The sequence below is a fragment of the Miscanthus floridulus genome, chromosome 16, assembly GCF_019320115.1.
Source record: "Miscanthus floridulus cultivar M001 chromosome 16, ASM1932011v1, whole genome shotgun sequence".
Lineage (NCBI taxonomy): Eukaryota > Viridiplantae > Streptophyta > Magnoliopsida > Poales > Poaceae > Miscanthus > Miscanthus floridulus.
The window spans coordinates 40,080,211-40,104,039 of NC_089595.1; the positions used below are offsets into that span (position 1 = coordinate 40,080,211).

The following is a 23,829-nucleotide window of genomic DNA, read 5'->3' on the forward strand; positions in this document are numbered from 1 at the left end:
GCCTCCTTGGTTAGTGGATTGGATGGAGGGTGGTGTGAAGGGCTTATGATGGATGGTGGCGGAGGCTGACCACAATAGGGAATGCAAAAAATATTTATAATATTATTTCTATCCTAATCATTGCTATATTTGGTACATCCTTCTAGGAAAATTGTCACAATCAACACCCTTTTAAATGAGTACCCAAGATGATAGTATTCCATTGACTATTAAATTGGACATCCACTACTACAGAAAGTTCACCGCCGGTTCTAGACCCCATCACCAACGGTTTTGGCCCCCGTTGATAACAGTCGGCGGTGATAGTAAGTGTCCATCACTGTCGGTTATGAACCATCGGTTTCGAGGGATTCGTTCCCGTATCCGCCAGACTAGCACAGGTGTCGTCCATTCGACCAACCTAGCGATTATACGAAGTCCGATTCCAAGATGTGACAAGCAATGATAGAGTCTGATTCCCCAATATATATTGGAACCTATGACGTGATCATTATTTAAATTTTTAAGGTATACATTCATTGCAACACATGAGCACATTTGCTACTATTTATTCATGCCTGATTCATTTTATTCGTTTTCATCCCTAAAGTTATGCCACAGAAATTTATTTCTCCGCAAAAGGGGGACATACAAACACACCCACTGGTCATAAATGTTTAATACTCGAAATAATCCAACCAAACTTTATGAACTTCTCACCGTCATCCATATGTATAGAGTTATCTTGATAAGTATTTTTGTACCTGATACTTATTATGCATTATTACAACTATATTTTAGTGTGAAAATAATTAAAGATAAAACTCAAATAACATGAGTACTAAAGATAGAATACTTCAAATCTTCCGTTAGACTGTCACAAAATTTACAGCCCGCTTCCAGTCGCATGCGTGTCCAACATAAATGACACGTGGGCCATAGACAACAGCCCGACACACACTATGAGCAAAGACCACTTTCCTTGCCAAATCCGATTTGCATCTTCTGTCAGACTATACACACGTTTGGGGGGGGTTGGGGGTTGGGGGGGGGGGGGGGGGGGGGGGGGGGGGGGGGGGATCTATGGACCCACGTTACCAGGAATCAAATGTCCATCCAAAAGGGGCTGCTTTAGAACGGAAACAGATTACCATCACAAGAGTAACTGAAGTTAACCTAGCTTCGTGGAAATGCGTCTATTAGTTTACAACAATCAGAAGTTCACTCTATGAAGAAAAATAACTAACCAGAATGTTAGGGTGATTGGCAAGGTTTGATCCATGTCAACTATCGTCAGGTATGTCAGCCATACAACATATATTCATTTTACCTGCTGCAGTTCATACAGCAGCACAACAATTCGGAGCCACCTGCCATGTCCCAATCAGCAAGCAAAGGTATCACACGCAGGAGTGATTCTAGACCTTCCCGTGCAAGCATTTACTGCCTGTGACAGAAAAGAAACACCCACCATTAGCTCGTCGGGTTGTGACTGTTCAGAAATAAAACACATGAGGATAAGCAGTGAAGCATAAAAAAATAAAAAAATTATGTAATGGTTCCTTCAGTTTCATATTGTCCAAAAAAGTTGCATAATTTTGCAATTAACAGCATGGTTTGTGCACTTGGTGTGAAAGCTTCATTTGTAGAGCATATTCATCATGTAGAAAAATCAAACGCAGGTGAAGTGGGATCACACCCACCACTATATCAACCACAATTCCACGTGAATTGTCAAGTACTCCTTCCATTCCAAATTATTAGACGTTATGGCTTTTCTATATACGTTGATTTAACTATGTATCTAGACATAGTGTATATCTAAGTGCATAACCAAAACTATGTATCTAGAAAAAACAAAAAGTCCTATAATTTGGAATGGAGGGAGATCGTCTCCAGCAATCCAAATTGCATTAGCTATCATGAAAAAACATTAGCAGCAAGACATAATTGTATAGGCCAATTGTACCTCAGGAATCTACAACGATTGGTGTCGGCATGGAGGCTTCATCTTTAGATACTTCAGCCATTGCATCTGAATGGATGTTATTTAGCACCGGCATCTCCTTCTCTCTCCAAATCGCATGAACTTCATCAGTTCGGAATCTTTGCGTAAATGTCGACTCCTCCAGGGGAGTGGTCACACCATGTGCATACGCCAGTAAACCAGTGTATGCAATCATTGCCCCATTGTCTATACAATAGCGGTCATCAGTTGCAAACAGCCTACCCCCTCTTTCTGAGCACATAATCCTCATCATCTCCTGTAAACATTCGTTGCAACCGACGCCACCAACAATAAGAACGTCCTTTGAATCACAGTGCGCCATTGCACGTTCAGTAATTTCAACAAGCATGGCGAAGACAGTTTCCTGCGCAAATTATGATTTTCATCAGTGTCGCTGTCAACATAGCATAACCAATTATTATCCATAAGGGGGAGAAAGTTAAGAGCATGCGAGTACCTGCAATGAGTAGCATAGGTCTGCAGGTGTGCACTCATTAGTTTTAAGCTTTTCAATTGCCGTAGCTTCAATAAAACTCAATATGCCACTAAATGACACATCCATACCCTTCACAACATAAGGGAGATCAATGAATTTTTCTCCCTTCTTTGCAAGCTGGACAAGGAAAATAAATATGGTACATTAAGAAACCAAACTCAAGGATGAGAAAAGAATGTGCCATGTTGTACAAAGACATAAATCTGTTCAAAGAGAAAATGTCTTCAAAACAAAAAAAAAAACAAGAAGAAAAATGCTAATGGTGACAGCCTGACAGGTAGTACAATAATGAAGGTAGAATGGTAGATGACAATATCATGTGGAATGTGGAACTACCTCAGAAGTACTCTCTTGAAAGATTCACACAGACAGAATCCATATTGTTGCCAATGTTAATAATAAAGCATTAAGAATTATACCATGATTTACCACTCCTGAAATAAATCCTGTTTGTTAAACAAGTTAAATTGCTAATCAAGGTGAGAGGTTTCCAGTTTCCACAACTTAAAGCTAAGGGGGTGTACCCAGTGCAGAGAGCTCCCGCTCTGTGCGGGGTCTGGGGAAGGGTGTCGGTGGCAAGCCTTACCCTCGCCTAACATAACTGAAATATTTGTGAATAGGCAACAACAGAAAAACAGCAGAAGAGGCCAAAAAACAGTAAGATATGTAACATTGTAACTTGACCAAGATTCTCTTTGACGTGATGGCAGGAATCCCCAATATTGCCTATGATACGAACATGGAGTAAAATAAGATAGCACTGAAGAACTTCAAAGCTATGTGGAATGGGCCTCTAATGATTATGATTTCAGCATAGCTAAAAGTTAAAGATAATCAGTTTTCTAGAAGGAAGCCACCTGGGTCGCCAAGGCACTGGGCGCTACTCAGCCACCACAATTTAGCCATAAGTGGTGATCCTAATAGGATGGTGACCAAAAAACTCCTAGCTCGGGAACTAGTCCAGCAAGGCAGCAGTCCAAGTAAGGTGGGTAGGCAGACAATGCAGTTCTATACTTCTAGTTAGAGCAAGCAGGTACCAGTAGTAGTCAAAATGAAAAAAAATTATGACAAAAAGGAAAATGCTTAAACCTTGAGTAAGATGAATCCTTAATGTTAAGAATAATAAAACCATAGGAACCACGACTTTGATTTTAGTTGCGATATGAAGGGAAGTAATAAGTATACAGTAACAGTAACTATCCTCTAGGATCAAGTAAGAAGTGAACTGTCTTGGAAGAGAACTGAATTAGCAGCATTTCAGGCTTTCATGAAAGAGACTCTATAGTTTGGCCCAACTTTGATCAGAACAAATAGCAAAATGCTTTTATGAGCTTTTTTAAAAAAAAAAAACATCCTGTCAAAACTAAGTGTTGTTCAGAACAGATGCAATGCTGCATGGTCACAAAGACACTATCTTGACCATTAATTACTAATATAAAGCCTGCTAATTTATCAGTGCTAAATATATAAAGCTTACAATATTCCTTTTGAAGACAAATCTAGACATGCCCATTTTCAAAAGTTTCATAAAAATATTTGAAAATATATTGGTGATCAAAGGTTGAATGCATTAACTGTAGACGACCCAAAAATGACACTTATTTTGGCCGATGGGCATACAGCTGTAATAAATAATCAAAATTATGACTGGGATTAAGCAAAATCCCTTTACTGTGTCTCACTGGTTGTGGTGATTCCATGAAAGAATAACACCATATAAAACAATATTACTTATATAATCACTGCTCAGATCACAGACCATTTACAGTTTACCATGCTTTCAGCCAATCCTACAGACCAATGTATACCTAACTACCATCCTAACACACACCTTTCCACGAGAGCAGGGCCCATCATGCCACCCGTAGACAACGATCAACCTCCAAAACATAGCTAACCCAATGATGACATGCAGCACAGGGATAATCAAAATGTACAGACCCTTGTAACATTCAGATGCAAAGTTGCAATGCAAACATAAGTATAAATAAAAAACTATCATGCACTGATGTTAGTGATGTATCCGATGACATGTCAATCAGCAATCCAGAAACAGAGTGTAGCATAGCTTCTAGTACATTTACAGAGAGATAAATTAAGCAGATATTGCCCTTGACTAAGAAGACCCTTATGGCTTATATGGTTTTTTTTCTCGAACCACATGGCTTATATGCTTACGCTACGCATAAAGCTCCAACCTGTTTAGCCTATCTCCACCTTCAACTAGCCTCTAAGTTGAAGTTGAATCCGAACATAGGCCAAACAAATTGGGACTTCCTTGGGTTATCCTATAAGCTCAAGCCCTCTATATCCAGGGATAAAATGGGAAGGCTTCCAGGGCTCAAAAGCCTATTATCCCTCCATCTACATGGAAACACACAACCCATTATTGCCAGTGTCATCCAGCATGGTTACATGCAGCATATGAAATAACATCTGCTCCCTCCCACTCAAATAAATTAGCACATACAGCCAACCCAAACACCATCCCAATACATGCAGCCCACTTCAAACAGTCAGCTAAATTTAGTCTCAACATAGTCTAATAAAGGATTGAGAAATAACGGAACATACATAATCTTGGGATGAAGCTAATTATGATCCCATTACAGGTCAAAGTGCCTAAACGACCAAACAACCCAATGGATGCACTCGACCTGGACATGATCATACAATAATAGGGTGTTTGGTTTGAGGAATCAAACCATCCTAGATGAGGTAGTGCAGCATGAGTCCATTCCTAACTAAAATTTGGCGGAATGACTCCATTCCTCATACTAGTACTAACTATTAGCTTGTGAGGACTAAGGTGATGATGCATCAACCTATTCCATTCCACAAACCAAACAAAAAAAGTGTGGAATGGGTAGATGATGGACTCTTTCCTCAAACCAAACACCCTATACATGTTCTTCAGCTGTATATAAAAAGCTAAATTCTGTTTGGCTGATTGTATGAGATGGCAAAATAGCACTGAGATAGTTTTGACTACCTACATGTGTTAGTTCAAGAGAAAATGAGGAAACACAAGTGATCACATAGACTGAATAAATCCATGGAGAACATCGTTACGCAAGCATTGTCACACAAAACAACAAAGGATCTGCCCAGCATATTGTATAGCTCAATACAAAAATATAACCATATGATCCCTACAATGTTTCAACCAAACATAGAAAAGTAATCTTGCCCACACGTACAACAACCCGACTGGTTTGACAGAGTCGACAAACTAGCCACTAAATGCACAGCCAGCATAAGTTAAACTGCCTAAGAATTTCATTGTGTGGGTCAATTGTTCAATAAAATACTAGTGATTTGCCACCCAAGGCTCCACTGATAGCTAGTGGTCTGCCAACCAAATACTAGTGGCTAGGATCAGTAGAAAGCTCAAGAGGCACCGAAAAGCTCCACCAATAGCTCCCAGACTCATAAACACCCTTACATACTAAAGTCCTCATGGTTTGCCACCCAAGGCATTTACATGTATGTGATGTAGTGGCTAATGGTGACAAGGCTTCGTGCTAGAAAAACACGAGCACAAACCAGCATCTATGTGCATGTACAGCTAGAATTAAAACAACATTAAGCCACAGCTATTGGATAACCAAACTGGCATTTGATCGAACAGTTTACCTGCTCGATGTTATAGCCGGGGCTAGGGTCATTGGAGAGCTCAAGGACCCTGGCGAACCGGTCAAGGCAGTTCCCGACGGCGATATCAATCGTTTCCCCAAAGATCCTGTACCTCCCCTCGCTGTAGGCGATAACCTGCGTGTTTCCCCCGGAGACGTAGAGCACGACGGGGTCGACGGCCCCAGTGACCGCGCGGCCCATCTCGATGTGCGCAACGCAGTGGTTGACCGCCACGAGCGGCTTCCTCCAGAGCAGGGAGAGCGCGCGGGCGGCCGCGGCGGCGACCTGGAGAGGCCCGCCCATGCCGGGGCCTTTAGTGTAGCAGACGCACGCGAGGTCGGCGGGGGCCACGCCGGCCTCGGCGAGTGCGGCGCGGAGGAGAGGCAGGAGGTGCGCGAGGTGGTGCTGCGCGGTCTCCCGGGGAAGGAAGCCATGGCCCGGCGGGGTCACGTAGGTGTGCCGCGGGTTTGAGAGGATGTCCCCCGACAGGGAGACCACGCCGATGCCGATCTTGTTCGCCGACGACTCCAGCCCCAGTGCCAGCGGGCCCGCGGGACGGCGGTTCGCCAGAGACGGCGACGAGGACATGGCGGCGGCGGCGGCGCGAGGGTTTTGGGGGTTTGTGGAAGACGAATGGGGAAAGCTGGCTCGCGTCGACTGCGAAACGTGACAGTGTAGGAGAAACAGGGCCAATTTCAGCCTATTGAACTTGCTCTCTCAGGGCCCATATAATCTCATCATAGTAGCTCGGCCCAGTGGCCCGCTTGAGAGTCTTGCTTCTTTTTAGCAGAAATCTAATTCTTTTTAACGAATTTCTCCATTCCTTCTAGCTAACTAAATATAACTTCTATTTTCAGTTTGCATTTGTTCGTCAGATGGATGAATCCATGCTCTTTTTGATGATTCCACTGAGAAGGTAGTTTGCACCCAATATTTTCCTGTAAGTTCATGCATATATGAATTGCTACAGCTCTATTCCCATCCTGTTAGTATTTCATTGAAATGTTTATGCCCTGTTTAAATGAGAAGTACTTTTGGAGTGATGGAGAATTAACCATCTATTAAGTTACATGACGTTCCATTGTCTGCATGAGATTGAATATGGTTATTTCTTTTTATGAGCCTCATGATACACCTGAAAAGGATAAAATAGTTGTGATTGTGAATAAGCAAGGGCTGGTCACTGAAAGGTTGCTCTCCTTCCCTAAAAATAGCTTTGTATGGTTTATTGCTGATTATGGCTTATCCATTTCTGAGGACAAGCATACAATGCCTCCACAAATATGAGCCAACAGTTTTGCCTCCACAAAGATGAGAGAACAGTTTTTTTTTTTTTTTGAGGTTAAGCCATTCGGCAAGCTTTATTGATTCGAGAGAATAGTTACATCGTTTACAAGTAATTGGCGAATAGATGTAGGGGGATCATCTATCTAAACACAAGAGCTTTTCTCTAACATTGCTTGCCTAGCCAACTAATGAGCTACTGAATTACTCTCCCTATTACAGTGGCTAATAGAAATTGCGGCAAAATCCGCCCGGAGCAGACAACATTCATCGTATATTGCTGCCGAAGCCGTAGGTGAAACCTCCACCTAGCATTGTATCAACCACCTCCATACAATCAGCTTGGATTTGCACCCGATTGGAACAGTTTGATGGGCTGAAGTCATTGATTTTGAGTGAAACCCCAAATGATTTGTATATCCATCGCTCAGTCAACTATTCCAGTCAGAGGTTGCTCAAAAAAAAAACTATTCCAGTCAGAGGTTGTTTCCGCTACAAAGAGGATTAGTTTTTTTTGTTATTAAAAAAGAGCATTAGTTTTATTAGTGATTTTTTTTTCTATCATTTCAGTTGGATTGTACATACTGTGTGGGTGCTTCTTGTGGAAACAAAGATGCACTGCTCCAGGAGTACTACTATATAATTCTTGTTACCGCCTTTGTGATTACGTACGTCAAATGATCACATGTTTCATTCTATGACTACTCTTTACAATTTGGTAGTAACCTGCAAAATCTCACCCCCTGTCCTGTTAATATTTTTTGCCACTCAAAGTAGAAAGAAATGATGGAAGGTTCTTTGAGGCTGGATTCTGGAAACTTGCACGACTTGACCTTGGCCTAATAATCTGCTTTCCCATCTTTATTGACTTGAATCTTGCGCACCATCAGGTCGATCAAGCCCGCGGTTTGTAGGAAATACTGAATATGATGGTGTGACAAATTTTGACTGCACTTCTTTGGTTCATGTGCCTTAATCACCCTACCCAGGCGGGAGTAGAAGGCAATTCAAATGAGGCTTGTGTCGAGATTCATCCGGTTTTGATCCACATAGATAACTAAACGACCTGCCAATATATGCGCTGTTTCCATTGTCGTCGTGTTTGCATTGCCAGCACATCCGTCAGAAATTCAGACAAGGGAAAACGTTAGCCGAATTTGCAGCTGAGGATTCTGATCTAATGCTCATGCTCCTGTTGACGATCATATGGTACTTCCATATGCATATATATACAATATCGTTGGCCGTGTGCAATTTCAATTTCCCTTGAGGAATCTTTTCTTTAACAAAAAGGTCAATTGGAAGTTTATTCCAACATCTGGATTCTGGAACACATGTACCGGACGAACTGGATGCCCTGCAGGCCCAGCCCACGGATACTGAACGTCTTCTAGATTAATATGACTGTGACAACAGAAAACAATCCCATGCTCGTGTTTCTTGCCCGTGTTGCAACGCTTCTGAACTCTGACTGCGGACTGCGGTGATGTCATGTGACAGGAAAAGAGGCACGCGGTTCACACCTGGCTGGCTTTGGTTTTGTTTGAGGAAGAAGCCTGGAAGCTCGGTAGTTGCGTGCACAAGACAAAGGCAGAGGCAGGCGAACGCGAAGGAAAGCTGGTGTTCGTGGACGGTTGGTTGGTCCCCGGGTCAAGAAAGAAACTGCGGCTCCGGTTGGTGGGAGGCGCCGGCGTTTCTCAGCAGCGGCAGCGGCAGCGGCAGCGGCAGCCGAGCAGAGCCCCATGGGTTTAGAAGCCTTGTCTCTTTTTTGAGCGGAAAAAAGAGAGAGAGAGAGAGAGAGAAGAAGGAAGTCTCGTCTCTTCGTCTTCCAGGCGTGAAGATCTCGCTTTCATTTGGGTCAAAGTATCACGAGAATTTCTGATACATGGTTACGCTTATCGCCGTACATCTGGGGATACAAAACCCTGGTCCCTGGGTGGGTGGGTGGGTGTGGCTCGTTACATTTGGCTCCAGAAGAAAGTAGTACAAAATTGATGTGGTTTCTGTGACTTCTATGGCCTCTTCTCTTTTTTCTTTTTCCTATCTCACTGATGTGGGATTGAATGTTCACCCTCTAAAAATGTCATGTTGGGTCACATTATGCAGCTACACCATCACAGCATCACTTTCTTCTTATTATTTGGAAAATAAAAAGAAAAGGAGTGCATGCATCAATTGTCTCTCCGCATGGAGCTTCTTGTCACTTGTCAAGCGCAATTCTAAGGAGTCCACTGAGCTTTCAATGCCACTGTGACACATACTCTAGAACATGAGAAATAGAAGAATTTTCCAACGAAGAAACCTCTCATGGGTCGAGATGGCAGTAGAATGAAGACATTTTGTAGCGAAGGAGATTTTCTTGTTTTTTTCCCTCTATTGACGATTTTCGTTGTACTCTCTTTTTTTAGATAAAAGATATAAAATCCAGCCTCTACATCCACTTAAAATATACACAACCAAAAGTTACATGAGCTCTTAGGCTCAATCTTCTGCCGAAATTCCTGTTGTCACCTTCAAATAAGCGCTGCCCCTTTTTACATTTATGTATGGTGGTCATATTCGTTTGGCTTTAGATGTGCATACTTCCTCCTATAGTAGTTGATAGAATTATTACACTAAGTGTTTCCTAAATCAAAGTTTTCTAATTTTGAGCATCAATATATATAAATATTGGCTCAGTGGATCCAATTTACTCCCTCCGTTTTCTTTACATGTCACACTAGCTTTGTCCGAAGTCAAACATTATTATATTTGACGGACCATTTTTTTTTTAAAAACTTAGTTTCAAAACATATGAATTATACATTATGAAAGTATTTCTCATAGTGAATCTAAAAATATAAATCTTATGACATGAATCTATATAATTGTTTTGAAATTAATGGTCAAAGCTAATATGGCATCTGATAAAAAAACGGAGGGAGTACAAGTTGGGAAACATCGTTGACGTTTATGTGCGTTCCAATGAGCAACCATGAACCTAGAGCCACAACAGGCAAGCTTCGCTTTTCCTCGGCTATGAGAACACAACAGCCCATTTAATTACTTAGACCAGTAGCATAATCCAAGCAACGGTGTTTGTTGTTAGCAGGAATCCTCCGTAGTATACTCCGTCTCCCAGTGGAACACTTTTACAAGAACTTTGCATTGTCATTTGCGACGGCGGCGGCGTGTAGCCGCAATCACGAAGTTAATGGAACCAATCAAAATGCTCGCGTCACAAAAACAAATATTCGTGAAAAGCATAGCTTTCAAAACAATATATTAATTCTCACAAAAGTAATATATTTTTTGACACAAGAACAAGTGGATGGTACAAGACACATATTTAGTAAACAATATATATGGTGTATAAAATTCTGAAGAAAACAATGATTTGGTGAGTCCTAGACACGGTGCAGTATTTCTAGTAGAAATGTGGCAGAAGCGCAGATTGGTTATATACGAGATGAATGATTTTTAATGTTGACTGTCAGCTAAAGCAACCTAGTGATAGCACCATCAAGTGTACGATAATAAAAAGAACATGCAAGGTTCTTTTGTTTGTATATGAGGGGTGGTAATTCTAAAAAAGATCAAAAAAGAAATGTGAGAATGTATTTACAGATGTGAAAAGGTCAATATCTCTCTGTCTGTGTTCGTAATGCATTCATTGGATGATGTGCGTGGTGTGTTTCATTGCATCACCTTAAACAAAGAAAGCGCAAATTAAGTTTACTTCTTAACAACTTTCTAGCTACAACTTATTTATGAGGAACAGGAGTGTTACGGTGCTTGACCTAATAACAAAGACAAGTTACGAATTGTGATTATTTAAAGGTTTGTTGGAACAGCGGCGAGCTACTCGGCCGGAATATCACCGCACTCGATTTTATGTAGTCGCTGCTTTAGAAACGATTTGTAGAGCGGTCAAATACTAGTTTCTATGTGTGGTTTTCAAAACTAATTCTATACCATCTGTGAGGCGGATTTCTAACCGAGACGATTGTCTTAAGCCAACTATGGCAGGAAATGCATTTCCAAGGGCAGTTGCCTTAAGATAACCGCTCCTAGAAATTCGTTTTCAAGAGGCTTTAGCCAACCATTCTACAAACGGATTTCAAGGACCGGTTTGTTTCGAATCATCTACCACTTAAAATTAAAAGTAGATTGAATTTGTGATTTAGTCGATTGTACTATGCTCAATCAGTTGTGGCCCTTTATATATCTAGGGTAGGGTGGAATTACCTATGGGAGGACGAAATTCATTGCAAATCACATCAAAATACAACTCAAATGTAAAGCTGACAGGGAAATCCGGCCTAGGTCGGTTTGAAAAGTACCAAAACCACCCTTGGTGGAACTTCTCAGAAGCATTATTTTCTCATTTGAACTCCAAATATATATGCATTTTGATCATCTCGACAAGGGAACACAATGGTGAAGTCCAATTTGCAATTTGAGCAAGTTGAAAAAATGGCCCAGGCCGGTTTGTGCTGGTTTTGAAATGAAAACTTCCACGAAATCACATTTTTGTCATCCAGACTCCAAATTGAATGTTCTATATATGTTTTTCGATTGTCTTGATGAGTCCTTCATCATGCATTATATTTAACAAAGTACCAAAACCGTTTTAGGCTATCTTTTAAACCGTTACAAGTTTGTTTTTGCTGAAAATCCTAGGATTGCTTCCATCTGTGCAATTTCAGTTTTGAACACTTATTTTCCATCGTTTCCAGCCCAACCTAGCCTCCATGCAAAAATTCGGCTCTTCTCAGGTACTGGTACTACTGCTGAACATGTAATCATTGTCATTGAAACCGATAGTGAAAATATATCACTATCAGTTCATGGATACGCCTGGCAGTGATAGGTAGGTTTCTACTACTAGTTCGTGGCTATAACTGACCGTGATAGGCAGTGAAAACCTAACTATCATCTCGGTTCGTAGCTATCTATCACTTGTTTTGCATAAAATTCATAAAAAGAGTTAGATCAAGACAAACTTTATACCAAAATTGTGGAGTTCAAAGAGATCTAAAACTTTGTAGTTGATAACTTTTTTTATTTGAGATGGTTTATATGTCCAAATATTTAATATAAGTTATCGGATCATATTTCAAATAGTTGACAATGCCGTATCAAGACAATATCAACATGAAAGCTTTAGTACCCGACGAGATCTATAACTTTATAGTTAACAACCTTTTCATTTAAGATTGTTTAGAGTGTCAAGTATGTAATATAAGATTTATAAATGTGTAATTAAAAGAATAGCATTGGTTATATAATCATAGATGATGTATAGTTGACATGGTATGTATGCCTTCCAAGTTTGGAACCAGCAGTGATTGACAAGCTCCATTACTGTCGATTGGTCTCTGTTGGATTCCGGTAGTGACGTTGGATCCAAATATGGCTCTGTATTTTGAAAAAACATCTAAAGGTATTGTTATATTTTATAAAAAAATGGTTTCATTTTGAAGGAGAAGACGGTGCAACATTATTAGGTCGTAGAGAACATTTAATAGCCGACTAAATGGTTCTTCTTGGTCGCGTCATAGAGGCGCTAAAAACAGTGGACATGAGAAGACCTCTATGGCCCCGTTCGTTTGGCTGAAAAACACTGTTCTGGCTGAATTGTTTGTGAGAGAAAAATACTGTTTCGGCTAAAAAAAATAAGTTGAATAGTGTCGTTTTTAAGGTCAGCCGAACGGGGCTTATATGTGCTGGTCCTTTGGTGTCTACGCTCTCTTATTGTTTCATTATTAAGCATTTCTTCATTCCAAAACAAACAATTGATTTTTTTTGTTGGGAAGATGTTTGTGTATAAAACATTATTGTAAAGAGTACGCGAAATCATTTTTTGGATGCTAATACTTCATGTAAGTACAGTTAAATTAAATATTATGAAATGGGGTAATTTATACCTAGCATTTGATTAGTGGCCATAGTTTAATGAAAGTCCACCAGTCCCTTTTTGATAGTAAAATTTATTTGGAATTTGACAGCTTATAAAAACAATCAAACAAATGGTCTTGGAGTTAATGGCTACGCCTAGTTTTGCATGGACACTAAAGGATCGACGGATCCGCTTGACAAATTTGGAGTACATTATTTATGAGAGGGACAAATGTTTATAGTGGAGTACATCCAAAAACTAAACAAAGCATCTCTATATTCTTATTCCTAGTGGAACTATGTACGGCATAGGCACCTCCAGCAAACTTGGCGGCCCTTGTTTTCTTCTTCGTTGGTTTTATTTGAAGAAAACTACTACATCGTTCAACTGTTAAAGGTATCAAGACAAGAAGATCCTTATTCGGGTCAAAAGAAATGTTGTGGGTATCTGCGGCTCTTTGGTCTCTCACTCTCTCGGACTCTCTCCTGCATGCAAAGTGCACCCAAGGTATTGGTAAACATGCAAAAACATTCTCTACAATTAGCATACAAACATCATAATATAATATTTTCTCATTCCAAATTATAAGCCATTTTAACCATTTTTTTGAGGAAAAAGTCATTTTAACCATTTAAGTTTATATTTTTTATTAGAGTAAAGCCCATTGACGGTCCTTAAACTCGTTCGGTTGTGTTGTTCTAGTCCCTAAACTTAGAAATCGCATGTTTAGATTCTCAAACTTGTTCGATCATATCATCTCGGTCCCTAAACTTATAAATCCCCAATTTAGATCCTCAAACTTATTCCATTGTTTAATCCCGATCCCTAAACATGCAAATCATCCATTTAAGTCGTCAATCTTTGTTCGGGTCTCACAACCAGTCTAAATTAGTTTAGACTTGTTTGAGACTCAAACATAGATTTGCGATCTAAATGAGCGATTGGCGAGTTTAGGGACTAAGGTGACACGATCAAACAAGTTTGATAACCTAAACGAGTGATTTGCTTGTTTAGGGACTGTGATGAAACATCCGAACAAGTTTGAGGATCTAAACGAGTCATTTGCAAGTTTAGAGACCGGGATGACATGATCAAACAAGTTTAAGGACTGTTAGTGCACTGTACTCTTTTTCTTATGTATTTAGACATAACGTAGGTAAATTGCAATGTGGGAGTATAAGCAGTATAGTACCTTCTGCATTTTCTATTTTAATAAAATTTATATATTTGTGGTTCCAAAACATGCACACGTGTAGTGTTAAAAAATGATTCTCTGGCAAATCCACTTTACTCTCCAAACCTCAATCAAACAAATAAACATGCCATAATGATGCCCTTCTTGAAAAAGTAAAGTCATTCTCAGGTTCTTTTATGCAATATGAATTATTGGGATATAAGCGTAGGCCTTCTTTTACTAAGGACTACAACAACTTTGATAGCCTGCTATAACAATATTCATGTTTAAAGAGCTAAAGAAGAATATCACAAAAAGCAAAGCACTTGGAAGCAATATGGTCTACTCAATTTTTCGCCAACCCCCTCCTCGGTCCCTCTCTATAAAGTCCTCCAGTAAATTAATAAATAATTGAATTAACTTCAAGCTTGATGGCTGCGTGATTGACCAATGGGGCCCGTGGTGGGTCACCCTCGCCGCATCTTCCCGTTGCTGAGGTCGCCAGCCCGCCATTCTTTCTTCCTGATATATAACGTGACTAATCGCTACCCGGTCAAAACAAAGAGGGGTTTTCGGTATTTTCTATTCTACCCCCTCGGCTCCAAAATAAGTGATATTTTTGAGTTTCAGACATCTTATTGATCGTTCATCTTATTCAAAATTTTTGTATAAATTATAAAATAAATAAATCATTATTAAAGTATCTCTAATGATAAAATAAGTCATAACAAAATAGATGATGTATATGCAAAAAATTTAAATAATATGAATGGTCAAACTAGATGTCTGAGAGTAAAAAAACGTCACTTATTTTGGAACAGAGGAAGTATTAATTAAAATGACTGGCCACAGGCCAAAGGAAAGTGACCCATACACGTAATAGCATCAGCATAAGCCAATTTTCAGCGAAACGAACATATGAACCACCGGACATCCAAATTTAATTGATACTCCCTTTATTTTCAAATTGTAAGCCATTTTTGCTTTTTATTATATATCTAAACATTGTGTGTGTATATGTATATGTATATGTATATGTATATATATATATATATATATATAGTTGATATTCCCTTTATTTCAAAATTTATTATATATATATATATATATATATATATATATATATAATTGCATATAAAATACGTCTCTAGAAAAACCAAAATGACGTATAATTTAGAACGAGGTATGTGAAAATGGTAGTTAAATATTATTCCCTCTGTATCAGAATTATAAATGTATTTTGTATAGGAAAAGATCAAAGTTTGACAAATTTTTACCAACAATTAGTCAAATTGTATAAAGTTTGGGACATAAAACTTAAATCAAAAGATTTATATTCAAAATGGCTCTAAGATGATATTGATCGTTTAGCAAAAGGTAACATATCGTAAGACAAACTAATAATTAAAATCTATTTTATATGATTTTTCTAATCATAATATGCTTATCGTGCAGCGACAGAGAGTAAATATATATTATTTTCTTGTCAAATGCAATTATACTGTTCTCGGCAAAAGTAAATTGTACAGCGTGGAACTGTCCACATTGAAATAATGGTCACCCTAAAGATATTCAAGAACATTTTTATATTTTATTAGATGTAAACGCTACATAGGATTCGTGTAATGTTGCGGTTGACATTTTTATTTTTTTTATTAGATGTACACCCTAAAGATATTCAAGAACATTATTTTTTTTATTAGATGTACACCCGTAATCATTGATGAACAAATGGTGTATTTGTCTAATTTTCAAAATTATTTCACAAAGAATTTGAAGTGTTCAATAATCTATCTAGCTTTTCCAACTAATGATGTGAATGGCCTTAGAATACTTTCTATACGTGGTACGGTGTAATTCTCAAAAATAAAAATCCGTGTCTTATAAAGATAAACATATCATAAAATAGTTAGGAAATATCATTGGTATGATTAAGGTAACGCCACAATGGTTAGCTACGAAGAAGCATTTATCGAATCTGCCAAATCATTTCACAAACTCACAAAGAAGTTTGAAACGTCCAGTTTTTTTTCTTCTATATAAAAAAATAAGGTAATAAAGAACAAACAACGGGAGAAAAAGACGTGAGCTGAGAATCCGAGGGCTGAAACCCACGCGCTCTCCAACTCCGATCCCGAAAACGCCGACTCCTCTGTTTTGTCCGGCACGCGCTCGCGCAACGCAAACGCAGCCCTTCGTCCTGCCACCGCCCGGCCGCCCCGGCTATATAAACCCCGCACCCGATTTCCCGCCTCCTCACAATCCCAAGTTTCATCACGAGGACAAGAATTAGCAGCACTCCTCGCTCTCCCCATCAATTCCGGCGAATTCAGTCGTCGGACAGCGCCCCTCGTCCAACCGATCGGTCAGTCCGCCGATCAACCACCCCGAGCTTGCTTGCTTCACTGCGATCGATGGAGACCGCCACCGTCATCGTCGCGCCGGCTCCGGTGGCCATCGCCCAGCCACCGCAGCACAAGCTTATGGAATTGAAGCCTTCCTTTCCCGCCGTGGCGAAACCGTCGCCGGCGAGGAAGGCCAAGCCGGCCAAGAAGAAGCTCGCCGGCGGCTGCGGCGGGTACGTCCTTGAGGACGTCCCGCACCTCACCGACTACCTTCCCGAGCTCAAGGTGAGTCCGAAGTTAATTCATCTAATCATCTTTCTTGACAAAAGAGAGAAAAGATTGCTTTATTAATCAGATGGATTGCGTTTGTTCATGTTGTTGATTCTTGTTCATGTGCAGAGCTACCCGAATCCCCTGCAAGACCACCCTGCCTACTCTGTTGTCAAGTAAGCAGTTCGAATTCTTGTTCTACCGTCTTCGATTTCTTGTTTCTTGTTAAAATCAATTAAATAAATCCGGTTTGCTGAATCGCGTCGCTCCGACCGCGCAGGCAGTACTTCGTGAACCCGGACGACACGGTGGCGAAGAAGATCGTGGTGCACAAGAGCAGCGCGCGCGGGACGCACTTCCGTCGCGCCGGCCCGCGGCAGCGCGTCTACTTCCAGCCGGACGAGGTGACGGCGGCGATCGTCACCTGCGGCGGCCTGTGCCCGGGCCTCAACACCGTGATCCGCGAGCTCGTGTGCGGCCTCCACGACATGTACGGCGTGACCAACATCTACGGCATCGAGGGCGGGTACAAGGGATTCTACGCGCGCAACACGGTGGAGCTGACGCCGCGCTCCGTGAACGACATCCACAAGCGCGGCGGCACGGTGATGGGCACCTCCCGCGGCGGCCAGGACACGGCCAAGATCGTGGACAGCATCCAGGACCGCGGCGTGAACCAGGTGTACATCATCGGCGGCGACGGCACGCAGAAGGGCGCGGCGTCCATCCACGAGGAGGTGCAGCGGCGCGGGCTCAAGTGCGCCGTGGTCGGCGTGCCCAAGACTATCGACAACGACATCGCCGTCATCGACAAGTCGTTCGGCTTCGACACCGCCGTGGAGGAGGCGCAGCGCGCCATCAACGCGGCGCACGTCGAGGCCGAGAGCGCCGAGAACGGCATCGGGGTCGTCAAGCTCATGGGCCGCAACAGCGGCTTCATCGCCATGTACGCCACGCTCGCCAGCCGCGACGTCGACTGCTGCCTCATCCCGGAGTCGCCCTTCTACCTCGAGGGGAAGGGCGGCCTGCTCGAGTTCGTGGAGAAGCGCCTCCGCAACAACGGCCACATGGTCATCGTCGTGGCCGAGGGTGCCGGCCAGGACCTCATCGCCAAGAGCATGAACTTCGCCGACACCCACGATGCCTCCGGCAACAAGGTGCTCCTCGACGTCGGGCTCTGGCTCTCCCATAAGATCAAGGAGCATTTCAAGAAGAAGCCCAGCTTCCCCATCACCCTCAAGTACATCGACCCGACGTACATGATCCGCGCCGTGCCTTCCAACGCCTCCGACAACGTCTACTGCACGCTGCTGGCGCACAGCGCCCTGCACGGCGCCATGGCCGGGTACACCGGCTTCACAGTCGCGCCGGTCAACGGCAGGCACGCCTACATCCCCTTCTACGTAAGCCCCCTCAATCTCAAATCCAAGTAGCTTTTCACCATGAAATTTCTACTCTCCCTCCCTGCAGTAGTGAACTGACCTTGTCTGTCCGGCCATTGAATCTCTTCTTGCAGAGGATCACCGAGAAGCAGAACAAGGTGGTGATCACGGACAGGATGTGGGCGCGGGTGCTGTGCTCGACGAACCAGCCGTGCTTCCTGACGCACGAGGACGTCGAGGGCGCGGGGCTGGACGAGGAGGAGCCGCAGATACCACTCGTTGAGGGCGAGAACGCCTTGGTCAGGAACCCGTCCATGTGCAACGGCAATGGGCACCTCTGCAATGGCGCGGCCTGAAGGCGCAGGGCCAATTCGTTCACATGTTTATGCAAATTGCAAAACTAAGGGTCCAAATGTGGTTGTGATGTAGGATGTCTTGGTAGCTTCCTTTTGTTCATTCTTTGGTTGATGTAGAAAGATGTATACCAAGTATTGCCTAGGGGGCCTAGAAATATAGTGATGAGCATAGATATATGTTTTGTTTAGTCTATAAGTGATCTTCTACTGTGACCGTAGCTTTATTTTAAAGACAACTCAAATTAAAAGAGTATCTCAAATCTGCTATTTAGCTATTCTCACGTGGTGAAAATCTCATATTTAGGGTGAATTGAACACCACAGTGCGACGGATCAAAATGATCTCCCCTTTGAATTGATGATTCTCCTATGGAAAGTACCTTGGCTTTGCCAAGCAGGCCTTTGTTATGGTGTCACAACGAATAGTCCCAACAATGTCGATCACGAATATAACCTGCCAAATATGATTCTTTCCATAAAGAAAAGCTAATGACTTAATTACGGCTATCTGTTTTTTTTTTGTCGCCCTGCACGGCCACTCCCTCCCCATGTCCGTGTCTTCCACCTCTTCTCTCTCTCCCTCTCCGAGGCAACCTCCTCCCGACGGCCGCGCCCGTGCCCGACGAGCTCCTCCCCGCGCGCTGTGCCCCACCGCCTCCCCATGACCGTACCGAGCTCCTCCCCCCCCCCCCCCCCCGCGTTGAGCTCCTTCCCCCACAGCGCGTCGACAATGGCGGATCCGGCGGCAGCCTTGGTGGATCCGGCGAGGTAGGCTGACCAGGCAAAGGGGATGGTTGGAGGGCAGTTCCGGCGAGCTCTCCCTATCATCTCCCCCAACTCCGACGGGCTTAAAAGGAAATGTTTTTTTGGGGGGGGGGGGGAGGAAGGTTGACCAGGCAAAGGGGACGGTTGGAGGGAAGTTAGGGGCCTTGGCGGCGGTGGAGGCAGCTGGGCCAAATCAAGACGGGGGAGTTCCGGCGAGGGCGAGCTCCGGCGAGGGGGAAGTTAGGGGCCTTGGCGGCGGTGGAGGCGAGGGTCGTCGGCGAGGAGGAAGAAGGGGAAGGGGTGGGCGCGAAGTACTCCCTCCATCTCAAAAAGAAAGTCGTTATGGGATGTGTGCAGGTCAAACTTTCTCAACTTTGATTAGGTTTGTAGAAAATATGTGCAACATTTATATCTTCAAATAAGTTTATTACGAAAGTATATTCAACCATCTATCTAATGATACTAATTATGTAATATAATTATTAATATTATTTTACATATAATATAATTGATTAAAGTTAAAAGAAATTGACTTCTTGGGAAGCGAGAATGACTTCTATTTTGAGAAAGAGGGAGTACACGACAGTCGTGCGTTAGGCAACCGTGTCCAAAAGAAAACTCAAGGGCTGATTTTAGGGGAAATCATGATATGTTATGCAGATGGTACAATACACATTCAAATCATATATAGACCTTTATTCCATTATATTGCCACAAGTGGCGTTACATAAAGCCAGTCACTGTGCAGCTGAATGAACAACGTAGCCTGCACAATTGGTTCCTATGGCCAAGGCGTTCCCACACATTCTTATTACCCTAGCCCATTTCCATAGATCAATTTTTGCCTTGTCCTGGTCAGTAAACTGCTGACAAATATTTACGACGTTTGCTCGTCGTACGTCCTGGCAGCAGAGGCATATTTCGGGTCCCGTGTACCGAGATTTTTGAAGATGTAAAACCTGCAGTTTTGCATGATGTCGTCTTTCACGTCCAGCACCTGGTACGCGCTGGAGTTAGAAGAGACTATCGCAAAGACGACGAGGATGATGCACATGTACACTCCTGATGACTTATGCACTCTATGGTTCTATATATACCACGGCAGTGCGGTGCAGATCCTTTTAATGGAATCAGTATCTATTTGTTTTTATTTAGTATTGTTATTATGGAATCCATGGTAGCATCACTGTATCCTAACGTATTTGCACCTTTGCTTTTAATAAGAAATCGAAAATATAATAATTAGCATATATATTATATGCTACATAAAAAAACTAAGATATCTAATCATTAATTTCAACTGCTTAGAGCATCTCTAAGAGACTCTCTATATCCTTCCTAAATGTTAAGAATAGATATTTTAGTAAAAAACTACCCTCCAACAGCTTCTCTAAATAGCTATCCAAGTATAGTCATCTTTTATTCTAGATTTTTAGTTAGCAAAAAATAGAAGACGGATATGACTCTCTAGAGTGCGCATGAGACATGGAAAAACTGTTGGAGAGTAAAAATATATAGAAAACGATTTTTATGTAAATGGCTTTTCAAATAATGATTTAGAGAGTGAGATTTAGAAAAGCTAGCTCTTAGAGATGCTCTTATGAAAGATATAGGCCCGTGGAATCTTCAAATATAGTCGCATCTATTAGTCATAGATAGTATATAACTATGGTGTATTAGCTCGATCTCTCCGTCCCATAAGTACAGGGTATACTTTTCGCAAAAAAATAAAAAATAAATACAGGGTATACTTCCTTCGTTTGAAAAATACTGATGTTTTAGGATCTAGTAAGAGAGATTAATGGATAAATAAATTGTTGTGTCCATGGTAGCTGCACTTGTATTCTAACGAGGATAACATACTTACACCCTTGCATTTAATAAGAAATCTAGAATATAATAATTATGTTATGTAGTCGCTCCGTTTCAAATTATAAGTTGTTTTAACTTTTTTGGTACATTTATTTTACCATGCATCTAGATATAATAATATGTCTAGATACATAACGTAATGGATGAGCCAAAAAAGTCAAAATGACTTATAATTTGGAATGGAGAGAGTATTATATATGGTCCATCCAAAATACTAAGATATCTAGTCATTAATTTGAATGGCTTATGGAAGATATAAGTCCATGGAATTTTCAAATCTAGTCGCATTTATTAGTAATAGATATCCGTTCCAAATTATAAGTCGTTTTGACTTTTTTTATTCATCCATTTTCCCATATTATTATATCTAGATGCATAGCAAAATGAATGTATGAAAAAATCAAAGGACTTATAATTTAGAAAGATAACTAGAGTATACTCTCTCTCGTCCGATAAATATAGGGTATATTTCATCCTAAAAATACTAATATTTTAGGATTTAGTAAGAGAGATCAGTGGATATGTAATGAATTGTAGTATCCATGGTAGCAGCACTGTACCCAACGAGGATAACATACATAGACCCTTGCAATTAATAAGAAATCTAGAATATAATAATTAGTATATTATATATGTTTCATCCAAAAAACAAAAGATATCTAATCATTAATTTTGAACCGCTTAGGCCAGTCTCAATGGGATGTCATGGGAGTTTCATGGACATTAAATAGGGTGACATATCAGCAAAAATAGAGTTTTTGGTCCCTATTGATGAGGAGAAAAAAGAAAAAAGTTTCATTGGCCACGAAACGAGTGGGCTCTGTTTCCAAGTCGTCGAAAACGGGATGACACCGGCACTGAGGGCCTTCCTTTTGTTTCTAGTGTGAGATGAAAGTTATTCTATGAAACTGTGAGATGAAACTGTGTACTGAGAGACCATGTTTCATTCGTAATGTCATGTCCAAACCGGAGACTGGCCTTATGAAAAGATATAGGCCATGGAATTTTCAAATCTAGTGGCATTTATTAGTAATAGGTAGTAGATAACTAGGGTACATTCTCTCCGTCCCATAGATACAGGGTATATCCATGGTAGCAGCACCGTATCCTAATGAGGATAACATACTTATACCCTTGCATTTAATAGGAAATGTATAATATTTACGCTAAGGCCGCGTTTGGATTCTTGGAATTGAACTCATTTTAATAATTATAATCAATGTTTTCCTAAATGGTAAATGGTAGACAGTCGGCGAGGTCTCGTGTAGCGTTTAGACCGTGTACACGGTTTTACACGGATTACTCGTTTTTACTTTATTTGTAAAAATAACTATAATAACCTGTGTATATATTCCTATAACATAGATAATATTTGTATATTCAAATAATTTTATTATGAAAGTATATTCCACAACTAATCTAATGGTACTTATTACACATCATAAACATTTGTAATATTTTGAAAATAACATAGATAGATTATTTTCAAAATATTACCCAGTGTTCGCCTATACGGCCGTGTAGACCGATTACACGGCCGTTTTTTACCGTTTACACGGCGATTCCGTGTAACCTACCGTTTATGGCCTAAACTGCACGTTCGGCTACCGAGTAGCGATTACACGTCGAGTAATCGTTCTACACGGCCGTGTAGGCGAACACTGATTATAATATAGATACATATTAATTAAGCTAATATGGTTGCATATGGATTATACTTGTATATTATTGTTGGCTATACGAGATAGATACTTATGTGTTATATTTCTACCGTAGGGGTATAGGGGAGCGAGTTAAAGAGCGTGTTATAAGTTGTAAAATAGAAACATAGGATGGTGATCTATAGAATCAGTTTTCATCTCTCACCCTATGAATTTGAGATTGGCTTATATGTGAACTTTGAAAAGTGGTGGAATGTCAAATTCCAAGCCATGTAGCCTAATTTATTAAGTAGATTTCAATTCCTCCAAATAAAATGATCCAAACGGCCCCTAAGTAAAATTAGAATGTTACGGTAGTGTTGTATTAGTTAATACAAAATAAATTTAGAAACAAAATGAGACTTGTATCGCCAATGGTGTGAACATCATATTTATGCTAACACTTTGGAGGTAGTCAAAGATGTAGACCTCTAATGATGTGGACATCATCTGTATGTACAATAGATGCCAAGTAGTGTATGCAATTTGTGTAAAGACATTTTAAGGTAATCATCAAAAGGTTATGTAGACCTTGGTAATTCACAAACAAATTGGGTACGCACGTTGATGATAGTCACTAAGTCATGAACTAAGTGTAGACCCCGCAGTAGTAACTTGGTACTACCTTGTGTATGGCTAATAGGAATGCGAATTAATGGTAGTCATCTTGTGAAAAGATGTA

General features: G+C 41.1%; 2 protein-coding genes across 2 annotated transcripts; one reads left to right on the forward strand and one right to left on the reverse strand.

Moving 5' to 3' along the window:
* Window positions 1-1,078: 1,078 nt before the first annotated feature.
* Window positions 1,079-6,790, reverse strand: LOC136513171 (uncharacterized). Its single transcript, XM_066507160.1, has 4 exons — window positions 6,120-6,790; window positions 2,445-2,600; window positions 1,949-2,351; window positions 1,079-1,426 (listed from the first exon to the last, which is right to left on the reverse strand). The coding sequence occupies exons 1-3, from the start codon at window positions 6,705-6,707 to the stop codon at window positions 1,950-1,952; spliced, it is 1,146 nt and encodes a 381-aa protein (XP_066363257.1). The 5' UTR covers window positions 6,708-6,790; the 3' UTR covers window positions 1,079-1,426; window position 1,949.
* A 9,944-nt stretch (window positions 6,791-16,734) lies between these two features.
* LOC136513218 (ATP-dependent 6-phosphofructokinase 6-like) lies at window positions 16,735-19,049 on the forward strand. The gene is made up of 4 exons (XM_066507207.1): window positions 16,735-17,088; window positions 17,203-17,249; window positions 17,354-18,476; window positions 18,590-19,049. Exons 1-4 carry the CDS (start codon window positions 16,873-16,875, stop codon window positions 18,809-18,811), a joined length of 1,608 nt encoding a protein of 535 aa, XP_066363304.1. The 5' UTR covers window positions 16,735-16,872; the 3' UTR covers window positions 18,812-19,049.
* Window positions 19,050-23,829: the final 4,780 nt, after the last annotated feature.

Coding starts and splice junctions, on each gene's coding strand:
- LOC136513171 (XM_066507160.1), bottom strand. CDS start 6,707: ATGTCCTCGTCGCCGTCTCTGGCGAACCGCCGTCCCGCGGGCCCGCTG. Junction 2,601..6,119: donor CCGGCTATAACATCGAGCAG/GTAAACTGTTCG, acceptor TTCCTTGTCCAG/CTTGCAAAGAAGGGAGAAAA. Junction 2,352..2,444: donor ACCTATGCTACTCATTGCAG/GTACTCGCATGC, acceptor TAATTTGCGCAG/GAAACTGTCTTCGCCATGCT.
- LOC136513218 (XM_066507207.1), top strand. CDS start 16,873: ATGGAGACCGCCACCGTCATCGTCGCGCCGGCTCCGGTGGCCATCGCC. Junction 17,250..17,353: donor CCTGCCTACTCTGTTGTCAA/GTAAGCAGTTCG, acceptor CCGACCGCGCAG/GCAGTACTTCGTGAACCCGG. Junction 18,477..18,589: donor ACGCCTACATCCCCTTCTAC/GTAAGCCCCCTC, acceptor CTCTTCTTGCAG/AGGATCACCGAGAAGCAGAA.